Source organism: Monopterus albus, unplaced genomic scaffold, assembly GCF_001952655.1.
Source record: "Monopterus albus unplaced genomic scaffold, M_albus_1.0 scaffold380.1, whole genome shotgun sequence".
Taxonomy (NCBI): Eukaryota; Metazoa; Chordata; class Actinopteri; order Synbranchiformes; family Synbranchidae; genus Monopterus; species Monopterus albus.
This window is the reverse complement of record NW_018128260.1, coordinates 31,994-58,715: the sequence shown is the minus strand read 5'-3', so window position 1 is coordinate 58,715 and position 26,722 is coordinate 31,994. Positions and strand designations below refer to the sequence as shown.

Genomic DNA, 26,722 nt, shown 5'->3' with positions numbered 1-26,722 from the left:
TTGTGTTCTCCCCATGGACTGTCCCTCCGGACCGTGGCTCCACTCTCCCCTCCTAGGCAGGTCAATGCTCAGTCGCCTATCTGTTCTACTATTGTCATCATCTCTCTGTCTCCACCTTCAGTAGCCATCATCACCACCGACCAGCCCAGGAGTGACCCAGCCTACGCAGCTCGGCCCAGCTCTCCATCTCCTCACCTCCTACTGTTGGTCAACACCCGGCTACTACTCATCGACAGGACTACGCACTATTTCCCTCTGTGCATTTTGTTATTTCTCCTCATCACTGTACATAATAAATCACTGCTTGCATCGAAGTCGGCTACCTGGGTCCGCCTCTTTCTCATTCGCTCACTGACAGGTGCGAACGGCACATAACACTTTCCTTGTTTTCTAACTTATCTATAATGTCACAACGGTGAATTATCATCTCAGACGTGACCTAAAGCTAAAAAAAATGAGGTGTACATATGTTCTAGTATTTCTATGTAGAAGCTACTCAGTTTATATATGTCTCACAAACTCTCGCTCATGAAACCTTTTTCTAAAAAAAAAAGTGGATTTCCTTGAATGGGTATAATCTCCAGGCAGTTGCACATTCATGTGACCTTGCCTGACATCCATGCGGTTTTGTGGATATATTTTACCTCCTGCTGCTGCACTGAGAACAGAGGATGCGGAGAAAAATACAGGGCCTGAGGTTACTAAGTGGTTGGTTTTGAAAATGCTTGTCCAGTTTGTTTGCCCATTTCTATCAAGTGTTGCGCACAGTTGTGTCCACAAATGTCTTAGCCCTAAACAGTGTTGGTATTTTCTTCATCTGGCGATATTTACAAATTGCTCAGCATTTGTCATTTTCCTTTCTGCCCGTGTCATTTCTTGAAACAGGAAAACTGAAATGCTGCCACACAATAGCTTGAAAAGTCGATGATAGAACATCTGCTATGACAGTTTCAAATTCTGCAACCTAAATGTAAAGATACTAGCCAAATAACCATATGTAGATACTGTCACAGTCCCACGACATTATTGAGGCATTTTTCTATCACAGTATTGCAAAATTACAAATACTGTTACATCCCTAGTGATTACAAATTGGCAGGTTTATTGGCTGACTATGATTGGTTGCTGATTGATTGATGAGAATTCCCTGAATTCATCTGCTGTGTACAGTAAATACTGACTACTTTTAACAATTATAAAACTGACACGGGTGGTTTATCTGTACATTGACAGTTTGTCTGCATGCACATGCTTAGAGACTTACCAGTGAGGTTTGTGCGTGCACTGTAGGATCCAAGGTATCGCCCATCTGTGTTGGGTGTGTAACACTCAAACAGACCCTGGTCGTTGGCCTGCACTTTGGTGATGTGAAGCACAGCAGAGTCACGGCTCAGCCGCTCCACATAGATTTCTTCACTGTTCACCCTCTGGGCATACAAGGCGTAGGCATAGTTTGGCTGAGCCGTGCTTACAATGCGGATCTCCCGGTCCGGTGCTGATGTCAGGTACATGGACCACTCAAAATCCTGTTCCACTCCATCTTTGTAGCCTGTCACGTTGCACCAGATAGTCACATGGGAGCCCTCGGTCCGTATCAGTGGCCCAGTCTGCACCGTTACCACTCTCTGGGCCACGGCAACACCGGCTACAGATGAAGGTAAGGAGAGAGAGATGGAGAGGGGGAAAAGAGAGAGTGGATGGTGTGAAGGCAGGGGGAGAGGAAAATGAGAACATGGGTTACAAAACTGTGGTTTAAATATTTAACACTGGCAGAGTTTATGCACCTAACATCTCCCAGGAAATACAGAAACAGCATGACGTGTGCAGCTAAGCATTCCAGAAAGCACTTACTGAAGTTAAGGTGTGCTCATATACAGACACACTCACACAAAACACATGCAGTTTTTGAACACCACCAACCACTTGAAACATTCACAGTAACGCTTTTAAACAGCCATCATCAAATTGTGCCCTCTGCTATTACACGCACTCACATGTTAACCCTACACCACAAGGACAGCACTGCAGCTGTACTACACTGAGGTGAGAGACAGCCATCTGGGAGTAAGGTGAGAGGTTAGTGTGAGCTGGCACAACACAAGTCAGCAGGGCATGTGTGTCAAGCTGTGTAGAGTACAGTTGTTTCTGGATTACACAGACTACGGATTACAGGTGCATCTCAAAAAGTCAGAATATCATAGAAGAGTTCTTTTTTCATAATTTCATTCAAAAAGTGAAACTCTCATATATTGTAGATTCATTACACCTAAGGTGAAATATTTCAAGACAACTTTTGCTTTAATTTCAATGCCTATGGCTTAGGCTCATGAAAATCAAAAATCAGTATCTCAAAATATTTCATTTGGAGTTTGACTAAATTAGATGCCATGTATTGTTTATTTCAGTACATGCAACCACAATCATGGGGAAGGCTGCTGACTTGACAGTTGTGTAGGAGACAATCACTGACACCCTCCACAAGGAGGGTGAGCCACACAAGGTCTTCGCTGAAAGGGCTGGCTGTTCACTGAGTGCTGTACTGAAGCATATTCATGGAATGTTCACTGGAAGGGAAACATGTGGTAGGAAACACAAGCAACAGGGATGGCCGCAGCCTTAAGACGATTGTCAAGCAAATCCAAATCAAGAAGTGGAGTGAGTGCATCAAGAGCCACCACGCACAGATGGCTTCAGGAAATACATTGCTAGTCTCAAGCCACTTCTGAACCAGAGACAACGTCAGAAGCGTCTCAATTGGGCTAAGGAGGAAAAGAACTGGACCGTTGCTCAGTTGTCCCAAAGTCCTCTTTTCTGATGAAAGTAAATTTTGCATTCCATTTGGAAATTAAGGTCCCAGAGTCTGGAGGAAGAGTGGAGAGGCATAGAATCCAAGTTGCTTGACATCCTGTGTGAAATTTACACAGTCGGTGATGGTTTGTGGTGCCAAGTCCTCGGCTGGTGTCGGTCCACTGTGTCTCATCAAATCCACAGTCAATGCAGCTGAATGCCAGGAGATTTTAAAATACTTAATGCTTTCAACTGCTAAGAAGCTTTATGGAGATGCTGATTTCCTTTTCCAGCGGGACTTACCACCTGTCCACAGTGCCAAAACTACCACTAACTGGTTTGCTGACCATGATATTACCGTGCTTGATTGGCCAGCGAACTTGCCTGAACTGAACCCCGCAGAGAATCTAACATTAGAGATGAGTTGAAGGCTGCTATCAAAACAACCTGGTCTTCAATAAGGCCTCAGCAGTGCCACAGGCTGATCGCCTCCATACCGCGCCGCAGCTCAAGCTAAAAGAGCCCCGACCAAATATTGAGTGCATAAATGAACATACTTACATACTGCATTGTAAATCCTTTTTTGATTGCTCTTAGAAAATATTTTAATATTTTTTGATAGTGGCTTTTTTTTAATTTTCATAAGCTGTAAGCCATATTCATGAAAATTTAAACAAAAAATGGCTTTAAATATTTCACTTTATATGCGATGAATCTATAATATATGAGAGTTTCACTTTTTTGATTAAATTATAAAAAGGAAAAAACTTCATGATATTCAAATTTTTTGAAATCCACCTGTAAAAGATAAACCAGCTGGGCGGATATATATGCATATATTTGCTTAGTGCTGATAAACAGGTAGTGTAGATATTGCGGCTGAAATGTAACAAGACATTTCGGTACAGAAACCCCAAACATACTGTATATTTGAGATCGGTTAGAAAAAAGGTGTCACCAGAGTTTTTAGACACATTTTCTACTTTCTAATGATACTACTTAGTTTTATATGAACAGGCTTGCACCAAAACTGGTTATCATTTTGAGAGTCTATCATTTGCATTTTGCAAATAAAAAAAAGGCTTTTGAAATCCAAGAACAAAAGAATGAACTGTAAAAGATTTATTTAAACATAACATGCAATTACTAGACTGAACTATGAACCATGTGCTGACGACTGTAACAATCCAAGAACCGACTGTAGCATTAAATGCACTGTGAAGTTTGGTCATTACTATTCCATATGTTGCTTTGTAGCCTAAATTTAGGCAACCAACATATGTAAAAAATTGCCTCAGCCCATACAAGCACACACACACACCAAACACACAAAGAGCATTCATCATTCAGGGAACACTTACAAACATCCTTCTCACTGGGGCTGGACACAACAGAGCACTTGCAGACACCCCCCAAATCCAGACAGAGTGACAAGTATGCCGTTTCCTGCCCGCACAAGCAACTGGGGATTGCAGCTGTGTTTGTGTGCGAGCGCATGTGTGTGAGAAAGTCTGTAAGAGGCTGTGTCTGTGGGCATAATGCCTGCCATTAATAATTCACCAGAACAGCTTTTTAACTTCAACATCCTCTCTCCCCTCATCGTAACTTTCTCTCACACTTCCACTACACCCTCACCTTTCATTCAGTGTTATTAATGCGAGTCCATTTACACCCATGTACGTGTGTCCATGCGCAAACCTGCATGTGCTTATATGGCTGTGTTACAATAAAAGGTTATCTTGAAAAATGAAGTCACTGCTACAGATTGTGCTCACTGAGCTGGAAAAATGAAGGAACAAGGAAAGAAGGTCCACATTTATAAGCGTTTGCATTTGTGTTATGTGCGCAAACATGCCGTTTGTGTCTTGTCTTACTTATTTCATGAGCTTCAGGTCTGTTGTCCATTGCTTACTTTTCGAGACATCCTAGTGCTAAAATCATTACAGACCTCTCGCTTCAACAGAATTTGAATCCAGTCACAGTGGCATACCTAAATGAAAGCTGATTAAATTGGTCTTCTTAACTTCTCCTGAAGAACCCCCACAGGCCTAATCAAGATTTAAGTTTTTAAACTTTACTCATGAACGCTTCTACTTTAAAAATTAAACTTGCTAACTCTGATTGTAATGAAAAGGGAAAGAAAGTTTTAAAAAGAACAAAAAGCACATTTAGCTCATTGTACATATTACCTATACAGACAGGTGACAAATTAAAGTAAAAACCAAGTGTCTTAGTAAAGTGTTGGGCCACCATGTGCCACCAGAACAGCTTCAGTGCACCTTGGCATTGATTCTACAAGTCTCTGAACTCTACTGGAGGGATGAAGATCATTCTTCCCTCATCTGGTGTTTAGATGATGGTGGTGGTGATGCTGTTGAACACGGCACTCCAATATCTCCCATAGGTGTTCAACTGGGTTGAGATCTGCTGACTGTGGAGGCCATAGCATAATATGATGCACATCATTTTCACACTCATCAAACCATTCAGTGACCCCTGCGACCTTTACAGAAGCATCTGATTTGTTATGCTTCTCCACTCATTTGTTCAGGCTTTTCCCATCTGTATGTCCCTATAGGAAAATGTTACATGGCTTACAGATCAACTGATCCAACTGACAAGCTGAATGTATTTTTAAACGCTTTTGTACTTGTTAATATAAATTCCCAGATACACATTGCTGACATTTTTCATGCAGTCCTACTGAATAATATAAAGCATCTCCTGAGGCTTCCTGTACACAAACATAATAGATGTGATCAATAACAAACTAACCATTCAAGCTAGGTTTGTGCTTTTGTTTACTTATTTGCATACAGAAATGGAACGGAATAAATAAGCTACTTAAGAAGCCAAATACACATTTCCATTTATAAAAAAAGATGACAGGCTGTATATTTCCCCTCACATTTCTGTCAGTGTACTACTGCATTTTTGTTTGTATATCTACTAAATTTTATAAACTGCAGATGAAGTTCTGCTAAACTGTCATGATGTTATCAGTATCTTACGTGACTGGCATATTTTCAGTCTTTTACTACCAATGCACATACTATGTACCTCAGGCTGTGGTACAACATAGTTGCCCTCACGTTTCATCTTTTCAGCAGCTTCACTGTCAAAATTGGGCAACACATTTTAACTGTTTACACATGCATCACAATAGATAATGACCACCTGATGTTGTGAGGACCCTCATCACTTGAGTGCTCCTCATGAGTTGTCTCATGGCCTGGGATCATATTCTGTGTTGTGTTCCTCTTTTAATGCATCTTCGCTGTCAGTTCAGCCTCCTCTCTCCTCCTCATCAGTGTCATGATCAAATATCTGACTGAGAACCTAACATAGGCGCAATCATTTGGTGACCGTGTTGCCATAGAAGTCTGTTCACTCTCAGTGGGTTACATAACTAGAATAAAATAAGCAGCTATAAATACAAAAAAAAAATTTTAAAATATAAAAGTAGCAAATGAGCACAGTGTCTTTATAAGGATGTTAATGAGTTTTCTCTTCTGCAAAATACTGTGAACATGTTAGTAAAAAAATGACTTATGTCCAGCAGTTTAGAAAAGGATGGTGGGGAGGAGCCGCACCTTAAGTCAGTCTCACTGATATGGTCATTTATAATCATGGAACATATTCAACAGTGTATGGATTCATTTTCTAAAAAATAAATAAATAAAAATAAACAGCAGAGACCAATTATCATCACAGTGTCTCCTCATGTTATTCTGAACTATGGCATGTAAAAGCATCGACACAGTCAGGAAGCAAACAAACTATGTGCACATAAAACAGCATTGATCATTATGTACAGTACAGTAGGCGATAGACTCCCACAGTTTGCTAAAAACTCACCAGCAGAGTGACCCATGGAAACCCTGAGAAAGAACAAGACAATTTGAATGTTCTATAAAAAAAAATCTATTCCTCTTTATTATTTATCACATTAATATAAACTCATCTGTCCCGGTCGGTATCCTGTAAGAATGGTCACACACCGTTTTTCCAGTCATCTGATTGGTCAGTGGTCAGGCTGTTGACAAGTTAGCCATGAGGCATAGATCCAGCCTGATTAAAAAGTGAGCCCGTTCAGTGGTATTGGGAAAACCCAAACTATTAAGCCCAAATTTAGCCGGACAACCCGCTAATTTTGCTTCTTACAGGCCGCTGAACTTTAAAACTGAACTTGATGGAAAATCTACAGAGAAGTATGTTTACTGAAACTGGCTGAGTATGTTATGAGATTCATTAGGTACAATAAGAGAAGCAGCCACCTGCTGTGACTCAGATGACAGTTGCCTGTTTTTCTTCACTGAGATGTCAGTGTGCTAATCTGGCAGTACCCAGTCTCATAGCTGTACTGCTGCATCACTGCTTCAAATGTTTCAGCTACTCATCTGCTGGAAGAGTATTACTCCTACTTCTAAGAAACCCATGCTACTCATACTGCGTTGGTGCACTAAGAGCATTCCTCCACTCGCCTGTCTCCTGTCATCCTCTAGAAACAAGCTGCCTCCTTACTTCTGATTACACTCACTCCCTTAACCATGTTTCACCCATCACCAATCCTTCCCTTCATCCTTCGTCTCTCTCTGTATATTTCTGTCTGTTCTCCGTGCCTTGTGGTCTTCTTCATCTTTTCAGGCAGGGTTTAAGCTGCTCTGTGAAACTTCAAAGTGCCCATCACTCTGCAGGCTGTTTAGAATGACTGACAATGACATACCAAACCCTGCAGCCCATCAACTGATCACTTTATTCCACCACCCTTTCACAATAATCTCGTGCCTGCAACTTCCCCCAATTTTTCCACCTCTGGCTTGTGCTGCCTTGATCGCATGGTACCCATATTTGCTCAACAAGGCCTCAGATTTTTTATTATTCACACTCATCTCCATCTCTGCATACTGCAGATGTCTTGCTACCCTTCTATTCTCCTACCCCAACTCTCTTTGGCTTTCCTCTCCTGCGTCTCATTTCTCATCATTGCTGCCAAGCGCGTCCCACCACAGGTTGCTGACTGGATGCCGGAAACATGCATCCCATGTCTGATGATGGTGAATGACCTGACACGAACTCTCTAACTAACCTTGGTGTTCATCAGTCGGAGCATGCAGACACACACACACACACAGAAAGCTGCAAAGAGGATTATGCTAAGTGGAAAAGGGGTTAAACACTAATCCAATCATTTTTGGCCAGTGTCTTATTCGCAGTGGAGACAGCAGCAAGGCCACTAGCATTCTTGCCTATACTACTCTCATCATCACTCTTCTATGACACATGATAATTATACACCTAGAAAGGTGTATAATAACAAACACTGCAGGGTGTAATGAATATGCATAACATTCACAGTAGTGCAGAGACACAATAGGGCTAATGTGGAGATTCGAGCCCTCATCACCTCCCCTGATATTGATTTCATAATTATATACACATAGAAACTTAAGAAACATAGGGATGTATGACCAGCAAAAGGCGAGTATCACTACTACCAAAGGTGAAACTTTTATTGGTAAGACTGTGCTTCAGTGGGTAGAGCAGTCATCTCCCAACCGGAGGGTTGGAGGTTCGAATCTTGGTGCCAGCAGTCCACGTGTCGAAGTGTCCTTGGGCAAGACACTAAACCCCCAAGTTGTCCCCGATGGTTAGAGCCATAGGTGTGAGTTGGCGCCGCAGATGGCTGCCTCGGTTCTGTACCGGAAACAAATTCCCTGTGTGCAACATGCTTGGCCAACTTAAAGTGATTATCCTTATCCTTGGTACCAGAGCCAACAGGATGGCTATGAAAAAAATGGATCTCCCTCCTCTCTATGTTATACCCACTTTTTCTTTAGAGTACACAAACTGCTTCTGAAAAAGTCTTGTTGTCATCTTTCCACAAGAGCGTAGCATTTTTGCATAACACTTCTTAGTGCATGCATTTTCTGGTGTTGTGTGCATGCACACAGGAGTCACATTGTTAGGTCAGAGAATAAAAGCACATATTTGTTTTATCCCTCATGGGAACTTTACATTGAGTTACTTTCATGCTTAACCCTAATCTGACCCTCATCCTAACCTTAAAACAAATCATTAGCCTAAAATTCGATGAGTTACATGGTAGGGACCAGCATAAGGCCCACACAAGGAAGGCTGAGTCCCCAGGTTTCAGTTCCCACAATGTCAGTAATATGAAGAATGCACATGCACACACAATAATATAGAGAAATACTTAAAATCTGAAACCAAGTTTTGAAAATCTTTAATAATAAAACAGAAGTGCGTTCACCCCAGTGCTTCTATCGAGCTTTCAGTACCTTTAAAAGATTTGAGGACCTAAGGGATCTAACTGGTTTGTGCCACTGTAGGAGTTCATTAAGGCATAAAGGGGCTAATCCATTAAGTGCCTCAAAAACAAATACCAACAACTTAGAATCAATTCTAAAATGATTTGGGAGCCAGTGGAGAGAAGCCAGAACAGGGGTTATGTGGTCATGCTTACAAGTACTTGTCAAGAGACAAGCAGCAGCATTTTGAGCAAGTTGGAGACGAGAAAGGGAAAAGTGATTAATTCCACAGCACAGTACACTTCAATAGTCTAGTTTAGAAATGATGAAAGCATGGTTTGTCATTTCAAAACTGGTAAAAGAAAGAAATAAACAGGGGACCAAAGATCAAGGTCTAAGATTAAGATCAAGATCAGTTACAGGACCTGAATTACCAGACAACACATTCATGTTTTGATGTCCCTCAAACAGTTATGTCAACCCCCAAAGGTGAACAGCAACCCTTCATCTCAAAACTTTTCTGCAAAAACATCCAGGGAAAGTTGAAGAGAGGAGAAACTGAAGTAAATCCAGCCAGTGAAAGATGATTTGATCACAAACATGCTTGCTAGACAAAAAAAAAAAAAGGACCTAGTCTGTCCTGTCTCCCGAAGGGAGGTTCAGACAGATCTAAAATCTTCAAACAGCGAGGCAGCAGTGTGGGGAGGAAAGGATTACATGGTGAAAGGAGAGGGGAAAAAAGGAAGGAAGCTAAAGAGAAACCGACAGCTGCCTCCAGGGTTCTGAACACTGCAAACACACACAATGTACTGTAGGTGATCCACATATATATGTGTGACAGTAAGAGTTAAACGTTAGAGAGAGATGAAGAATGTTAGAGTATGTCTCAGTACTAGTCTCCAAAATCACTCTTTCTCCCTGCAGGCCCCCGAAAGCGTTTGACCCCGTTAACATTATTACCAGAGAGTGCACAAGTGCGGGAGAGACAGACGGATTCCAAGATGAGGGAGAACTGGAGGGAGTGAGATGAAAGAAGAAAGTTAAAGAGGAGACCTTTACATGTAAGGAAAACATTCACATTTAAGGAGGCTATGGCCATGGTCAATTATGAAGCATGCCTGCTTCTTCGTGCAGTCAGATATCATATACCTGTATTATACTGCAGCCTGCAAGATCATAAATGCCTTTTATCTATTTTATCTCATCTTCTTCATTTAAATTTGTCACAAATGAATTTCTGCCTCTGCTGATGCTGGTGTGATGCAGTAGTACAAAATCTCCAACGCTGTTATTCAGCAAGAATGTCAATATTTGGCTTCTCATTCATTGTAAATGCCACTGGGTAATCATGTCATACTAACATAAAATATGTTATGATTTGTAACAATCCCCACTCCTCCTTCCCGTAGCTTTCCCAGAAGCCTGGCTCTTTGATTGATGGGCTAAAATTCCGGCCTCATTCTCTTTCTCCACTCTTTGTCCTCCATGTGGTGATAATCATCATCTGCAACAGAATGGAGACATCAGTGCAGCAGGGCTGCCATTAACAACCTCTGACCCTTTTGCCAGTTTCAAAACCTTTAATAAACCCCATATCCACTGCCTAATTTATTAACTTCAGTGTTTTAAAGGTAGATAAGGGGGCCTGTGAATTTCTGTGCTCCTGCAGAGAAAGCGAAATGGTTTTCGGTGTTCAACAGAAAACAAACATTCTAGCTGCTGGAAGCCTGTCAGCCGGGAAACAGGTGTGACACTGTGTGTGTGTGTGTCTGACATGAGAAACAGAGCAAGAAAGAGATAAGTGTTCTGGCTTCCATTAGAGGGCCAGTTAGACAGACCGGCAGGCCGCTCCAACAGCTGACAAACAGTTACAACAACTGCCCATTACACCCACACAGCTCTAATCAGAGCAAGAGCAAGAGCGAGCAGGAACATTCACAGAGTAGGAAGATGAAGTGGACAAACTGCATGTCACTATTCCATCTTTGTATGGCCTGAACGGCAGGTGGTGTTGGCAGTACAGATGCAGGGATTACAAGATAAGGACAGTTACATGGAGGGAAAAAACTCACTGAGGGAGTTTCTCCCCATCGAAGTTTTCAATGCGTCAAAAAAACAGGAAATGCAGCCAGAGGGCAAAGAGAGAATCAAACTTGAGGAAACAGACATAAGGCAAAAGCTGTATGTCCCCCTGGATAGGCATTTACAGTATAGGCCTACCTATTAAAGAAACAGAGATACATATCAGTGCTATCAGTGGAGTGACTCTACGGGGACAGAAGTACCCTGTTAAATCTACACCAAGCCTGGGAAGAACCGCTGCCAAACCCCCAGCTCCACAGCTCACAACACTACAAATATGAAGAGAACAAGTAAAAACCTTCTGACAAACAATTGCACCGATGACAAAATTGGGAAGAGGAAGCATCTCCAGAAGGAGACAGTGAGACAAACATGGCATTATGTAACAATGTTATACCGTGGCACCACAGGTACAACAGAGTGTGCTGAGCAGTCCTTAAAGTTGCAGTACTGCAATATAAAAATAGCCTATTACATGCAAAAATCAGGCCAACACAGCGGTGCAGTGATTAGCACGGTTACCTCACAGGTTCTGGATTCAAACCTGCTGCCTGACCGGGGCCTCTTTGTGTGGAGCCTTCAGGTTCTCCCCTGTTCCTGTGTGGGTTTTCTCCGGGTGCTTCGCCTTCCATGCAGGTTAGGTTAATTGCCGACACTAAACTGCCTGTATCATAGGTGTGAATGTGAGTGTGAATGGCTGTCTGCCTCTATGCATCAGCCCTGTGATAGACTGGTGCCCAGGGAGTACCCCACCTCCTTCCCATTGTCAGCTGGGATTGGATCCAGTCTCAATAAGCAGTATAGATAATGGATGGATGTGAAACTCATTTACTGGATAACTAGTGGGCTGTGGCCTTATGTTCAGATAATAAACACAATGATTTTAATATATGAAATATATTTTTGCCTGCAAGTCTCAAGTCACTCAGCTGTCAAGTTCATGTCTAAGTCTCCATTTTGTGACTCAAACCCAGGTCTTAAGTCTATCAACTCCTGCTTTGTATCATGCTACATTTTCTAATCCTAATGTGTGTCCCCCCACCCCCCAGGCTACAGTTGGCATGACCCCACCTGTGCTGTTGCTCATAACAGCTGGTGAGACCAGGGTGGAAGCAATGAGGCGTTTCAGGGGTCAGCCATACTTCTGTATCAAAGTGTGACTGCACGCTGCACAGTAAGCATCTGTGGTCACTACACATAGGGGCTATTTGTGCATAGCAGAAATGTTGTGGGCTGATTCATATTTTCTCCTTTCCATTTCCGGTGCCTATAGTACTTGTTGTTAGTGTCAACAACAGAGAGCAGATCATAATCTATCCTTTTCTACTCAACAGCTGCCTCTTCACTGTCCCTCCTACACCTTCAGCTGCTTCGCCTTCCAGCTGGACCATGATGGAAAGTAGCTGTTGACTTTTATGGTTTCACTTCAAGTGATCATTTCAAACACATAACCTACACAAAATGATTTCTTTGATCCTTTTAAATAGCATTTTGATCAAACATTTTCCATCAAAATTCTCATTAGTGATGCCAGACAAATCATTCTCCTCCTCCTCCTCATCTTGCAAAACCATTGTTTCTCACATGCCATTTGTTGCTTTATCACTCAGCCCCTCAACATGAAGCTGAGGGAATGTAAACATGATTACTTTGGAACTTTATATTAGAGAATGATTACAGGACTCTGCTACTATAGCTTTGCAGCAGAGCAGCAGCGGTCAACAGGGAGCACTTGTGCAGAACTATAACTCAGTTACTACAAAATCGTCACATATGGCACAATTACAGCAACATCTTGAGGGTGGAAATATAATTCAACCCTAAAAATTGCAGGTGGAAGCAATGTCTCTCTTACCTCTGTCACAACAGACACAATAAAAAAAAGTGGCATTTGAGTCCAGCTCAGTGGACTGTATATGTCACAGGCTGAGCCAGGTCCAATCAGGTCATACAATCACTAAAATGACAAAGGAGCAATTTTCAAAATGTCACTTAACTATATACTGTGCTTCTCAAAAGCCTCTGGACAATATCAGTTCACGCCACGGAAGATGTCAAAATAATTGTATAAAAATGAGTAAATGCAGTCTGTCAAATCTACACTGTTAAACAGCAACGGTGGAACAGATGGTTACACCATGTGATGAACAAAACTGTGTCACGTGTTCATTTCTATTTAAAATGTTGGTGGGGGTGGGGTGGCGAGGACGTTTACACAAATAAAAGATTAAAACAGGAGACAGACAAGTTGTCAAACTGGTTCTTTCGTTTCATGACAGCCCACGCACACACACACACACACACACACACACACACACACACACACACCTCCAGCACATTAAGTGCCTTCATTTATTCCCCTCGGCACATCCATTAACACTATATGGACACCTGCTACCCCACTAACCTCAACTCCCCAGCCCAGTCTAAAACTGATTCCCCATCCCTCCCCCAAACACATACACCCCCATCTGTCAGGACTGTGGACTCCCACCCAAACAAAACTTTCACACAGATACTGATAAGGCAAAAAAACAAACAAAAAAACTACTAACAAACAAAAACAGCATTATATTTTATCATGAGTAACTGTTGCTTCAGAATCACCTGAACGCTGTAAAAGAAAGCAGGGCTATAAAACTACTCCGCTATCTTCGGTCATTATGCATCTTGTGCTTGTGAACAATTAAGCCTGGCAGCTGTATCTACTTTATGTACAGTGGTTAGTTTTTGTGTGACTGGCAGCTTGCTATCAGTTTCCACGTTTGTGCATGAAGCTGCAGATTGGAAAGGAAACTAATTAACTATTAATTTGTCTACTTCAAACAGACTTTTTTTCTGCCATTGTCAGTCATTTTGCCTTTCAGGCTGTAAAAGACATGCGCTTGTAAATTCATGCATTTATGCATAAGCAATTAGACAAGCACACACACACACACACACACACACCTCTTTAGTTTTAGGGTGTAAAGTGGAGAAGAAATCACATTAGATGAACATTTTGGCAAAGTGAGCGAAGTGCTCTTCATCATTACGCAAGTGGACTTTTTTAAATGGAAAATAACTTTACATGTGTGTAAGACATTTATTCATCAGTGTACATGCATCTTTGAATGTGCACACCACCAGTGAATATGCATCAGCGGTGCGCAGGTGGGGAGCGGTCGCCATAGTTACAGCGCCTGGTGCGTATTCCTGTGTGGGATCTGCTCGGGTAGAGGATCAAGTAAGCAGCATGGGAGTGTGGCTGTACTGAAGGACAGCAGCTCACAGCACTGTGGGTGCGTCTCTTTGTGTGTCTGTGTGGGAATGGAAATCCCGGCCAGTCATAGTCATTGTCAGTCCCAACACAGAAGAGTGGAGGGGGAAGGAGCAGAGAATCCCAAGGGGAAGGGGGCTGGGTTTTTCCTTTTAACTGGTCAAGAAAGGCACTAATACCGTAAACAGTCCAAGGTAGATGTGGTTGTTAAGTGGAGTTTTTTCCTTTGACACTGTGAGTAAGGTGAAAATATCTAGTTTGAATCACTTGAGAGTGATTTCTAATTAGTGCTCTTTGAAGAGGTGGGTAGGGCACAGCATTGTTTAGAAAAGGGTGGGGGAGGGAGGTCAGGCGCTATTCACTGGAAGAGGAGGTGGCAGCTGGAGTAGCTTTTAAGTGCATCTGTGAGGAGAGGCAGAGATCCATGCAAATAAGCCCAAACCACTCAAATGGTTTACAATCTGAATGGCCAACGGCTTGTTGTTGGGTTGTTATAAATAAAAAAAAAAGCACAAGATACAATCTCAGGTGTGAAGAGATGTGCAGGCACAGCCATGTGCTCTTGGCAAAGAGTTGTGATACGGGAGCGCCCTGACAGTTAACCAGAAGTGCTGTTGTTCAGTCATAATCAGACACAAAGCAGATGCTGCCTCTGCTCTTTCTCCAGCTACAGCCACTTTCCTGAGTCTCTATGGCAGGCAGGAAGTGTCCCTCAAGAACTTTGTTTCACTTCACACAATCAGTCACACTCATCCCCCCATGTGTTGACCAGAGAAAGACTACAGTTCGGGGACGGGGGGGGAGAATAATTTAAAAAAAAAAAAAAAAAAAACCAACACACTCCATGAGAAGACTAGTTGTGATAATGCACAACTTTAGTTTCTGACTTATTGCTTAGCTGGCAATTAAATTTGGTCAGTGCAATGAAATGTTTTCTGACTTTTCCTTCAACTTTTTTGAAAACATTGGAAGAAAGGTTGTTTTTGTTCCCTTTCAGTGTAGCTGGATGTCATAGCGACGCTGCATCACACTGTGACTCTGTTAGCAGCCAACACAGTGGCAGGGGAGGACATCGAAGGTATACTGCTCTTGATTCTTGGTATGTGGCTGGTTTTAGTTAGTACAGTTACTACAGTAAAGTAGCGGTTAGCATTAAATAACGTTGCTTTTAAAAATGGCACTTTCTTTGTTACAGGATGTTTCGCCTGTTGATGATGCAATTTCTCTGACCGATCACTAGTCAGCAGCATTTAGACGTCACCGTTTGGTATCGTCTCTGCTTGCTTGGAACCTCGATGGAGGTGATACCAAAAGTAGCACCAGGTCCTATCCCCAACATTTGACTGGTGGAAACAAAAATCAGGTGAGTCTGGCCGAGTTGAACTGGTGGTAGAAAAGGGGCTTTTGAGAAGACAGAGAGAGGGGGGAGTCTGACAGCAGCAGAAACTGGTGGTGTATGTGGTAAAACTGCAGTAGTATTTGGGTGTGGGTTTCTGTAGCTGACTGTGAAGTCTGTTTTACAGGGCAATTACTTGCCCTGTGGGTAGTACACACTAGTAACCAGTATGACTTGTCCACAAGCACCAAAACACATCCAGGTCTATTGATCCATGACTAATGAGACATCTCGGTCTTCAGCAAAGAGCAAAACACTGAACTATGAATGGCCTGTGTTTTCGCTGTGCATCCCAGATTTAATGAATTTCACTGGAAACTTACCACACAGAAGGTGGACCACAGCCAAGCTGAGTCTTGTTTCTGCTTTTCTAGTGTTTGCCTTTTTGTCAGTTGAGTCAACAATGCTATCATTTGAAAAAACAATAGCACAAAAGGTGTCTTGTCATAGGTTCACACAAAGACCTGGGTCTAATGCTTATGGTGTAAACAAGCCTGCATGCAACTACAGAATACAACAAGGAGGAGAGCCAACAAAACCAGAATCAGACAGCGGCACAATTCCATATTTCCCCTACCACAGAGAAGTCTCTGGTGACAACATGCAAAAATAATGAGTAACAAAACCTGGGTCTCATGCACACACTAAACTTTTCTGTAGCATAAGCATTTGGACAGTTACACATTTGTTGTTGTATGTGCTTTTAGCTTCAGCGCATTCATTTGGAAATAAATAATGAATGCTACATTAAAGTGCTAAGAATATACAAAGAACTGTGTGTGAGACAGGCTATAGCCCTTATAACACACTGCCCAAACTGTAATGGTTCAAAAATAATTGAACACTTGGCTTTTAAATGTTTGTTGTGCAGCTGTATGTCGTTCCAATGTTAGTTCATGCATAAACAATCTCACATGTGGATCAAAGCTAACCATGCAATTGAAGAGGATAATAATGAGGCTAAAAAAGCAAATGTCTACCAGATTTTTGGTTTGCTAAAACCAACTGTTGGTTTAAAAAAAAGAGCATGTGTGCACAGGACAACTAGGAAAATGAAGAGTGTGCAGGTCATCTGGATAACCTGAAGATCATTTTCATGATGAAGGAAAAACCCCTTTTGACTGCAGCACAAGTCGAGAATGCTCATATATGCTGAAGACCAGACTTACAACAAGCAAAAACTGAATGTGGCTGCAGAGAACATCACCAGGGGAGACACAAAGTGCCCGGTGACATCCAAGAGTTGAAGACTCCAGGCAGTCATTAACTGCAAAGAATTTTCCACAAAATATTAATGAAGATTTTCCTTGACTTCATGTGTATCTGTCCAATTACTTCTTAATCCCTCTGTTTTAATAGGACTATATCGCCCACATAATTCTTTCTATACCGATTTTGTAATCCTACTCAAACTAAAGATGAAACCTAGCTCTTTAATTGTGGCTTGTAGTTCTGTAATGTACCACAAGACAAATACTAGAATACTGCTCTACCCGTCCCCATTTGTGTTTTGCATTTGGCAACTCTTTGTGGTTGTTTTAAGCTCAACTGTCATTTTACATTAGTTTAGAGCCAACTTACTTTTACTGTAATCAATAAAATATATAGAACAGCTGTACAAAAACCTAGACAGTGATTTAATGCATTTCGCTTTACTGTCTAGCCAGCACTCTCTCTTGTGTCAGCTGAGGCTTACAAACACATGGAAAGCATTCCCAGTGTGGTAACAGCTGACTCCAGATGCACAGCAAGATGACGCATGGCTTCACTGACCACACACACACACACACACACACACACACACACACACACACACACACAACTTAAATTCCCTGTCATTCCGGGGTGGGGGTTTCCAGTTGTCACTCTTATCTGGGACAGAGGAGAGGCTGGGGCAGGCCTGAGGGAGTGGCATGGCACTCCTGAAAAAGTCTGAAATGCCTCCGACTTGATCTCCACATAACCATGACCATTAAAGAACAGCCAACATACAGTAAACAATCACGACACATGCAGCTAACTTTTTTTAACACCACTTACGCCCCCCTTCAACCTCATGCATGACCTTATGAAAGAAGCAGGCATCCTACATTTCTTCCAAATTACTAGACGGCTGTTTGTGAAGCCCTATGCAGCTGTCTAGATTAGTCAATTCCATGTAGTAGATTTCTGATTTCATTCACTAATAAATATAATATTGTTTCAAATAATGTACGCACACATTTTAATAAGCATGTTGAAAAAAGAAAATGAGATGATTCAACCACTTTCAAGCCATTGGGAAAATTGTCACAGCACCAGATGAACAATCAAATCTATAATTAAGTGACGGTAAGTGCTGCCCTTACTACACTGTACAAAAGTTTGGGGAAAAAAAAGCAGTTATTCCTAAAATGGAAGTGAGCTCTTCAGTACTTTTATAATGTTTAATTGGGCCAATTATGCAGGACTAGTTTAATACTCTATCTGCCGATACGATCAATGCTTGATTGTATTACTAAAGTTACTTAAAACCGTTCTCTTTTCTATCAATAACAACGTAATGAGCCTGAATAACAAGCCAGTGTTTCACCTTCTCACTAAAAGATTTTAAAAAGCAAGAAATCATCTACCACACAAAGGGGAAGGAAAGGGAGGAGGATGTATACTTGATACAATTTTAGTGTTAACATTTTTCTAATGCATCTTTCTAACTTTCCAGGTAGTCCCTGGTTTTTATATATTTCTGCACAGAGTCTTGATTTGTATATTCCATCACAGAGAACCATTAAGTCTGCAGTGTATGATCTTTTATTCCAGTTTCACTGAGGCTGCATTGTTGTTGTGTCGAAATGCAGTTTAACTACAGCCTATAATACAATATAGAATAGAAAATGAATGCAGACATGACATGTTTAGAGTCTGCCAATATATTTTTATACCCATGATACCATCTCACTTTTTTTTGTGAAAGTTGCCTATGATTGCATTATCCATCCATCCATTTTCCTCTGCTTATCCAGGACCAGGTCGTGGGGGCAGCAGTCTAAGCAAAGATGCCCAGACCACCCTCTCTCCAGACACTTCCTCCAGCTCCTCCGGGGGAGCCGAGGCGTTCCCAGGCCAGCCGAGAGACATAGTCCCTCCAGCGTGTCCTGGGTCTTCCTCGGGGCCTCCTCCCGATGATTGCATTATTGAAACCTATTATTATTGACAATTAAGTGAAATTATTGAAATTGTTTAAATAATACATTCATGAATTCGAGCTGCTCTCACACAAAGCCAGATAGACAACGACATGTCCTGTCACCATCTTTGCTTAACCTAAAAGGAACTGTATGACCCGAGAAACTGATTGAATGTATAGTTTCCCTGGACTGGACCGGATTATTTTTGATTCCACATCGTTAGAAGAGTCTGAGGATTTGGGAAATAGCTTTAAAATTTGGGTGAGTGTTATAAAACCACAGTACGGAGTTAAAATGTTTGGCACGTTTCAATTCCGAAAGCTCACGGAAGATTTACTCTGTGACTTGAATGTATGCAATACATGAGAGTCACAAGCTGGGGCTACGTTTATAGCAAATTAGTAAAGCATCCAAATTCACTGCTACATGGTCTTAAGCATCTGACTTCTGTTGAATATTAGGACATGAAAATGCACTAGGTATAAAGGTTATGTCATGTTCCTTTTACATAAGAGGCCACAGCCCACACTTAACCAAAACATTTGAAAAATGTATCACTTCCTTCCCATCTGCACAACCAACCTTCTCATGTAGGTTTTGTTCATTTAAAAAATGCTCAGATATTGCATCAACAAGGGTGAAAACAGCATCTGTCCTACTGAGCTGGCAGAGCTAATCAAAAGATATATATATATGTATCTGGGATTTTCCTCTGTACAATGAGAAGCTGCTCTGAGACCAGCTGATAAACAGGACCAGTGGCAGCTCATTAGAACCTAGTCGACTGCAGGCTGCTCTGCTGTCAGCCCGGGCAAATGGAAACCGCTCAGGCATTTCACAGTTAAACCAGCCAGGCTCATCCATATTACACTTTTCAATGTAGTTATATAAACTGGGACATATTCACTACTTTAAGTTTGCTCCCTGTTTCAAACACACACACTTACACAAACAGATACACAACCAAGAAAAGCACACAATGTTACACCACACCAAACACATCATCTTCTCACTCTCTGTAGAAGAAGAAGACATCCTGTTTGTAAATCCTAATAAACATTGATTCCTTCAGGCGAATCTTTTTATACGCCTTGTGTCATATACCTCCGTGCTACATATAAGCGTGCACACTCACACCTGGCTACAAACTCAGCAGCATAAATAACCCCAATATAACATTTTCCTGACAAGAAATTGTGTAAATGGTACCTCTGGGCTTAACAATGCCTGATGTACTACTTGCCATAACACAGCTGTCACCCGCCGTAATTTCATTCTTTTTTTTTATAAAGAAATGCACGTGGAAACACATGTGCTGGCTGACGTGTAGCCAAATAAAAGCTAGGCAAACACAAAAGACGGACAAACACCTCTCACTTAGCACAGATGCCTGCACTTATATTTGCCTCTAGAAGAGTTATAAATCATTGATATGTCAATACCGATATAAATTCAGTTGTGGTTTCTTATTAATAAATTAGCACTACCACAGCATTACTGGTGTGACGATATGACACTGATATGATGGTTTTAAATATTTTTTAAATGTGTACCTGTTGATCTAAGTGCTGATTACAGCTTCGTGTCATGCTGCATGCAGCATATATCAAGTTGCATTACACTTTAAACTGACAACTTTTTAGTCTAATGGAAAAAAAATCTGATTGCTTCTTGCTTTTAAGAACCAATCTGGTCATTTTAGAGATAGGTTTTCCACTTAATGTTACCATACACACTGATTTTATGGCTATATCTAATGATTATTTTAGTATGGCCAGGGTTACCAGTTAATTGTTTTGTCATTAAATTTGTAATACTACAGAAAAAATACCAATCAAAAGTTCTTAAAACCCGATCTGACATCAAATCAAATACCCTGTTTCATCCAACCAACAGTCCAAGCCCAAATATACTGAGTGTACTTTCACAAAAGACTCAAAACTATTATTATATTTATGTTTGAGATGTTAGAGCCAGATAGTTTTGCTATTTTTTGCATAAATATAACATACAAATGACTATCAGAAGTTTTTCTGTTAAATTGCAAACTGTCAAATGTGAAGAATTTGTTTGCATTATATCTCATATTGCAGAATTGCCAGCTCCATATCACCACTAATGCTGGCAACATATCAAATAGCTTTAGAAAATATCTTGAGTCCTTTGATGATTTATGCCAATGATGCATGCACGCACCACATAAAACCTCGTTCCGAGCACCTGAAATATTCTTTGCCACCTCAAACTGCTTCCCATTTAACCACATGATTCATGATTATTATGCAATACAAAAACCCTCCGTTACCCAGCCTACGCTCTAGATATGATCTGTATTGTGACTGTGTTCGCTCTTCTCTACTGTACAGTTAACAACACATCTCACGTTTTCACTGGGAAAACTCTTTTACAGCACCCAAAGTGACTGAAGCGTTGAAAGGGGTCCTGAAGCAAGGCACAGACTGGTAATCCTGATGGCCAAGTGGGGGCCTCCAATGGGCCGACTTGCACTCCCACTCCCGCCCCCCTGCTCGTCTGTGCTGCCAGCAGCACTGACAGACCTCCCCATGCAGGAACAGAGAAACCATCTGGTGTTTGTTTGGGACAGTTCACAAGCAGGATGTACTGTGCGTATGCATGTGTCAGCAATCATGCCAGTAAGAATGTTTGTTTGTGTCCCTGGGTAACATTGGATGTGTATTCTTGAACTTGCTTGTGCAAATAAACCACAGGAGAAGCGAACAATGTGTGGGTACTGAACACAGTAGCTTCACCAGAAGGGCTGTTTTCCTGCATGACAAAGCTGGTACTAGGTGTTTTCACATCCACTGGATGACTTCATACCCTGGGGTGCTGCTGACGTGTTTTCCAGGTGTATCTATGATGTGCGTACTAATTTGTGTATTCAAATATCAGGCTGTGAACACGGGAGGTCAGACTGTATAGGGTTAATCTGTAAATAAAGTACCAAATATCACATTAACCTAGTTCAGCTGGCACACGCGCGCACACAGCTGTTCTCAGGCATCTGTTATTATTGCAGTGATTATAGAAGTAGTCTACTCTACTTCCCCCTGACTCATGATGACTAGGAGTTGCTTTCCTAAGTAACCCGTTAACATCTAGGTTTCTCACACAGGTGTGCGGTGACTGGGAAACATTAGGCGCTGATTAACCTAGTTAATGTAAACAAAAGAAGAAAATTCACAGCAGAAATGTAGGCTGACATCTTCTTCAGATGACTTACCAAGCAGCGCACAAGCAAGAACGAGCGCACCGGTGGCCATTGTGTGTTGCCCCGCGGATTCACTTCTAATATTCCTAGTAGATGAGGAGGCGATGTCTGGTCGGTTTTGACAGTGTGGTTAACCACTGGTCCTGAATCAGAAAGAAGAAGGTCCACGAATCCTGGGAGACAAAAGCAGCCGGAGGCTGATCTTGAGAGGCAAATCCACAGCCGGTGATTCCGGCGGTTTGCAAGTGTCCCACTCACCTCTCCTGCGTCCTTCTGCTTAAAAGCATCGGGTACCGCTTCCCCCAGCTTTCACCCTCACCTATCTGCTTTTAACGCTGACGATATGCGTATGCCAGGCTCCAAGGCGACCCAACCCACTCACTCCCCGTTTACGCATCCGAGACTGCGGAGGCGATTCACTCTCGCAGCGTCCTCGGTAAAAACCAAAGTCCAGCGTGACTTAGACGTATTTGGATAGGCCACCTAAAGACGGGTTTCTAGATGTGTAGCCGACAGGGGATCGTATCTGTGGTATAAAGTCAGATTGGCATAAGTCGTTGCTATTTTTCTCCCCTTCACTGATGGGAGAGCAAATCGCAGTCCAAGCAGACTCCGGTTTTCTCCTCAGCAAATCCCAGAGACTACAATCAATCTCCCACTATCACTCCGCAGAAAGCCCAATGGGCGGGCGCTCCAGATGAAGCAGGCAGTGCTTTGTGCTCTGACACAATAAATCAGATTAATCAATGAGTATTTTTAACTCCAAACATTGTCTTCTTAATCGTTTTAGCAATACACAATGTGGCACTATAATACGCATACAATTTTACAAAAAGACTGCTTAAGTGTCAAAAAGCTAAAAAAAAAAACACTGCTTAATTAGAATCAGTCTTCCACGTAGTGTAATCTAGTCCCAGAAAGGAGCAGTCCTACACCTTTTCTCTTCCAATGTGACTTCCCCTGTTTCCAGCTTGGGAACCAACTTTTCTTATTTGGACGTTTGTTAAATGGGCACTTTGAAAACTTAACAGCGTATTGCCTGCCCCCACCTCCTAACAAAGACCACGCCCCGGCCGGGTGGGACACCATCCACTATGGCAAAGACTACATTTGCATTTTTGAATTAAAATTCTAGGTCAGGAGGTTGATGGTTTGAATAGGTGAAGCTGAGAATAATAAAGCCTCTAAAGCTACCAGTTTTCTCAGCTTTTTAAGGTTTAACCACCTTGTGAGGCTGACATGAATCATTATGGCACAAAACCACATGGTTCTGCATATTAAGCAGTCCTTTTTAAAAATGGAGTTTTTCATTCATCCTCTTCACTTGTTGTGTGCTCATCACCAAAGTCACATTCTAATGCATTATTTACCAGGCAGTCTGCGTGTCATAGAAAGAAATTTTATATCAGCTCCTGTTTCCCCCTCACTCTGCCACACACACACTGCTGGCAATCATCTTAATGAGGTGCCACTCTGCTTGGGAACTGTAGGAAATATCAGAACAAAGCATTTCCCACCCCCCAACAGATTACAGTTCAACTCTCAGAGGTCAGAAACTGTGCACTTCATCCCTCCTTGACTCCGATCATATGTAGCTGAAGCAGACATCACCACCATGACATACAGATTTATTGATTTGAGTCTGCAAGGTTCTCAAAATAGACAGGGTGAATGCGAGTTTGCTGAGAAACTGAAAATAGCACAAAGAAATAATAAAGTCGTGAAAAGAGCGTTGCATCTGGGAAAGGAAAGCCATAAAATCCAAAAAGCTCCAACTTTGTGAAACTCCAAGCTTCCTCCTGTGTAATGTATAAATAAATGAGCAGGCCTTAGCATGTGCATACAGAACATAATTGCAGTGGCCCCATCTGGTATTCTCTTTCACAAGTGGGAATTGTGAAGATCCAGACCTGAATGTAACATGAATACCATTTTTTGGAAGCACTATAAATTATTTTTCTACCTTTTACTGTGCTCATGGATTTCAGTTCTGATAAGACTTCCTGAACAACCGGTGAAATAGGTCTGGGCCCTGAGGCACCAAGAGATGTTTACGTTAATAAACCGTAACCGCGCATCTGAATAGCCGTTAACCAAACTGTTTAATGGGGAGAAATCAGTTTGCCCTACCTTCTGTCTACAACTGTCATGTATTAACAGAAAAAAGAGACAGAATGTCTATATAGAGAATACAAGAGCTTCAGCAGACATTCCTGCCAACAAAAATAAAGTCAGAATGGGATTAGACACTGGTATAAAGCATGTGAGCTACTGGTTCAGCTTCTCTAAGGGTCTAGTAAGATCCATCACTGCTGAATTAATACATAGCCAAGCAGAGCAGGCTAGGTAGGTCATATGCATTACACCTGGTCTACATATTACTGCACCTAAAATTAGCTCAGTTCTTCATAGACTCCTTGTTGCATGCCCAGTAGATGGCACAGTTTGCACAGGCAGGCAGCCAGAAGGCAGCCGTAATGTTGCTTGAACTCAGCATCATGTTAGCAATGAAGATGAAATTACCTTTGACCCCTCACACCAGTTTTGGCAACTATCCACTAAAGTGTTTGCTTAGAGGGGGAGGGGGGAGGGGGGGGGAAGGCTTCAGAGGAATGTTTGCAAGTATAGATCACAATAGGTCTCCATGGAAACAGAGGAGTCTGCACTGTGTGCACTTCATAAGAGGGTCCATCACCTAGAAAAAGTCTTGATTACCGCAGCCTTCTTATGAGCGTCTTTCATGATTGTTAAGCACTGCAGAAGGTTTGTACAGGCATCCTTATTTAAAAAAGATAAATTTAACTTAGTACCCTTACAGCATTATCTGTTGAGCTGGTGTCAGCAAGGGTACATAGCTGCAAGAGGCATAATGTGAAGAAAGACAGAGATTGGTTCACTTATTTCATCATACACACATTTTCCTACTATGTCCCAAGAGCATATGAATGATTTATTGGAATTTTGAAAAGTTTTTTTTTTTGCATTTTCCCTCTAGTCTCACTTTTACAGGACACAGAGGAGTGTGTGGAGGCAATTCCCACACAAAACATCCACATAAACATACATTAACATAGAGATTCAAATGTCACTTTAAATAACAGGGGGAAGTTTCTCAATGAGACACTAAATTTACTTGTGAAAACATAAACAGTCATATGTGCACTCACCTTGCTGATAAACCCTGTCTTTAAAAATACTCTGAACCTTGTTGCATAAATTATCTCTGAAACAAATGAGGAAATTCTAAATAAGTAAACGAAAATCGAAAGTGAAAAAAAACATCTCTAACTACTTCTGGTCATATTTATCCTAAGAAGAGTAAGACACAGCAGAGACAGAGGCTGAGAGGGATGTAGAGATAATCCAGATGGCTAAATATGGAAGGAAGAGAAACATATAAAGTGTATCATTTCATTGTCAACTATAAATTATGTTCTAATTTGTGGTGCTGAAGTAAAAATGATTGAGCATTGCATATGGGGTGAACAACTATTTCACAATACATCAGCAAATATGGACACATTCACAATCAAAACTAACATTACTCCTATCAATACAAGTGTGACATACCTCGAACCTACATAGCTGTTGTTGGCGGTCATAAATGTATGTATGATGTAGTGTATAGTAACAGGTACCGAGCTGACATATTGCATGTGCTGTGGGTTTTGACAGTCAGCAGACTGAGTGACAGCAGGCAGAAGGCAACACTCCAGCTGGGAGCAGCCAGATTCAGGAGCGCCACTCTTCTATCTAGGTTTTAATGTGAGCTGAGTCACCACACTGTCAGAGTAGTATGGTCCAATTTCCCACGCCACACTTCACATCGGCTTGGAAGATTACACACCGCATTGTCAAATAACCTCTAATTATATAAAACTATGGCCGGTGCACTCAAAGATGCAGTTTTGTGTTTGTGTTATAAAGTTAATGTCATGCACAAGCTGTTTTTTTTTTAACTAAAACTCAAGCCCAGTCATCCAAGCGTACAGTACTACACATCAAACCTCCATTGTGTACATTCATAAGGCTTTATTTTACATTGCATTAGCTTGCCAGGAGCACTATCCACTAAAGTGTTTGCTTAGAGGGGGAGGGGGGAGGGGGGGGGAAGGCTTCAGAGGAATGTTTGCAAGTATAGATCACAATAGGTCTCCATGGAAACAGAGGAGTCTGCACTGTGTGCACTTCATAAGAGGGTCCATCACCTAGAAAAAGTCTTGATTACCGCAGCCTTCTTATGAGCGTCTTTCATGATTGTTAAGCACTGCAGAAGGTTTGTACAGGCATCCTTATTTAAAAAAGATAAATTTAACTTAGTACCCTTACAGCATTATCTGTTGAGCTGGTGTCAGCAAGGGTACATAGCTGCAAGAGGCATAATGTGAAGAAAGACAGAGATTGGTTCACTTATTTCATCATACACACATTTTCCTACTATGTCCCAAGAGCATATGAATGATTTATTGGAATTTTGAAAAGTTTTTTTTTTTGCATTTTCCCTCTAGTCTCACTTTTACAGGACAC

General features: G+C 41.7%; 1 protein-coding gene across 3 annotated transcripts in view; it reads right to left on the bottom strand.

The window, feature by feature from the left end:
• Positions 1–23,253, bottom strand: part of igsf3 (immunoglobulin superfamily, member 3) — an 80,466-nt gene extending 57,213 nt beyond the window's left edge. The window contains exons 1-3 of one of the 3 annotated variants that reach the window (XM_020585836.1): positions 22,454–23,253; positions 22,208–22,368; positions 1,265–1,645 (exon numbers count right to left, since the gene is read on the bottom strand). In XM_020585836.1, coding sequence (XP_020441492.1) covers positions 1,265–1,645; positions 22,208–22,247 — 421 coding nt within the window. In that variant the 5' untranslated portion in view covers positions 22,248–22,368; positions 22,454–23,253. Of the gene's footprint in view, positions 1–1,264; positions 1,646–22,207 lie in introns of all 3 variants that reach the window. The other 2 variants (XM_020585837.1, XM_020585835.1) reach the window with 2 other exon arrangements.
• Between the last annotated feature and the right edge of the window lie 3,469 nt (positions 23,254–26,722).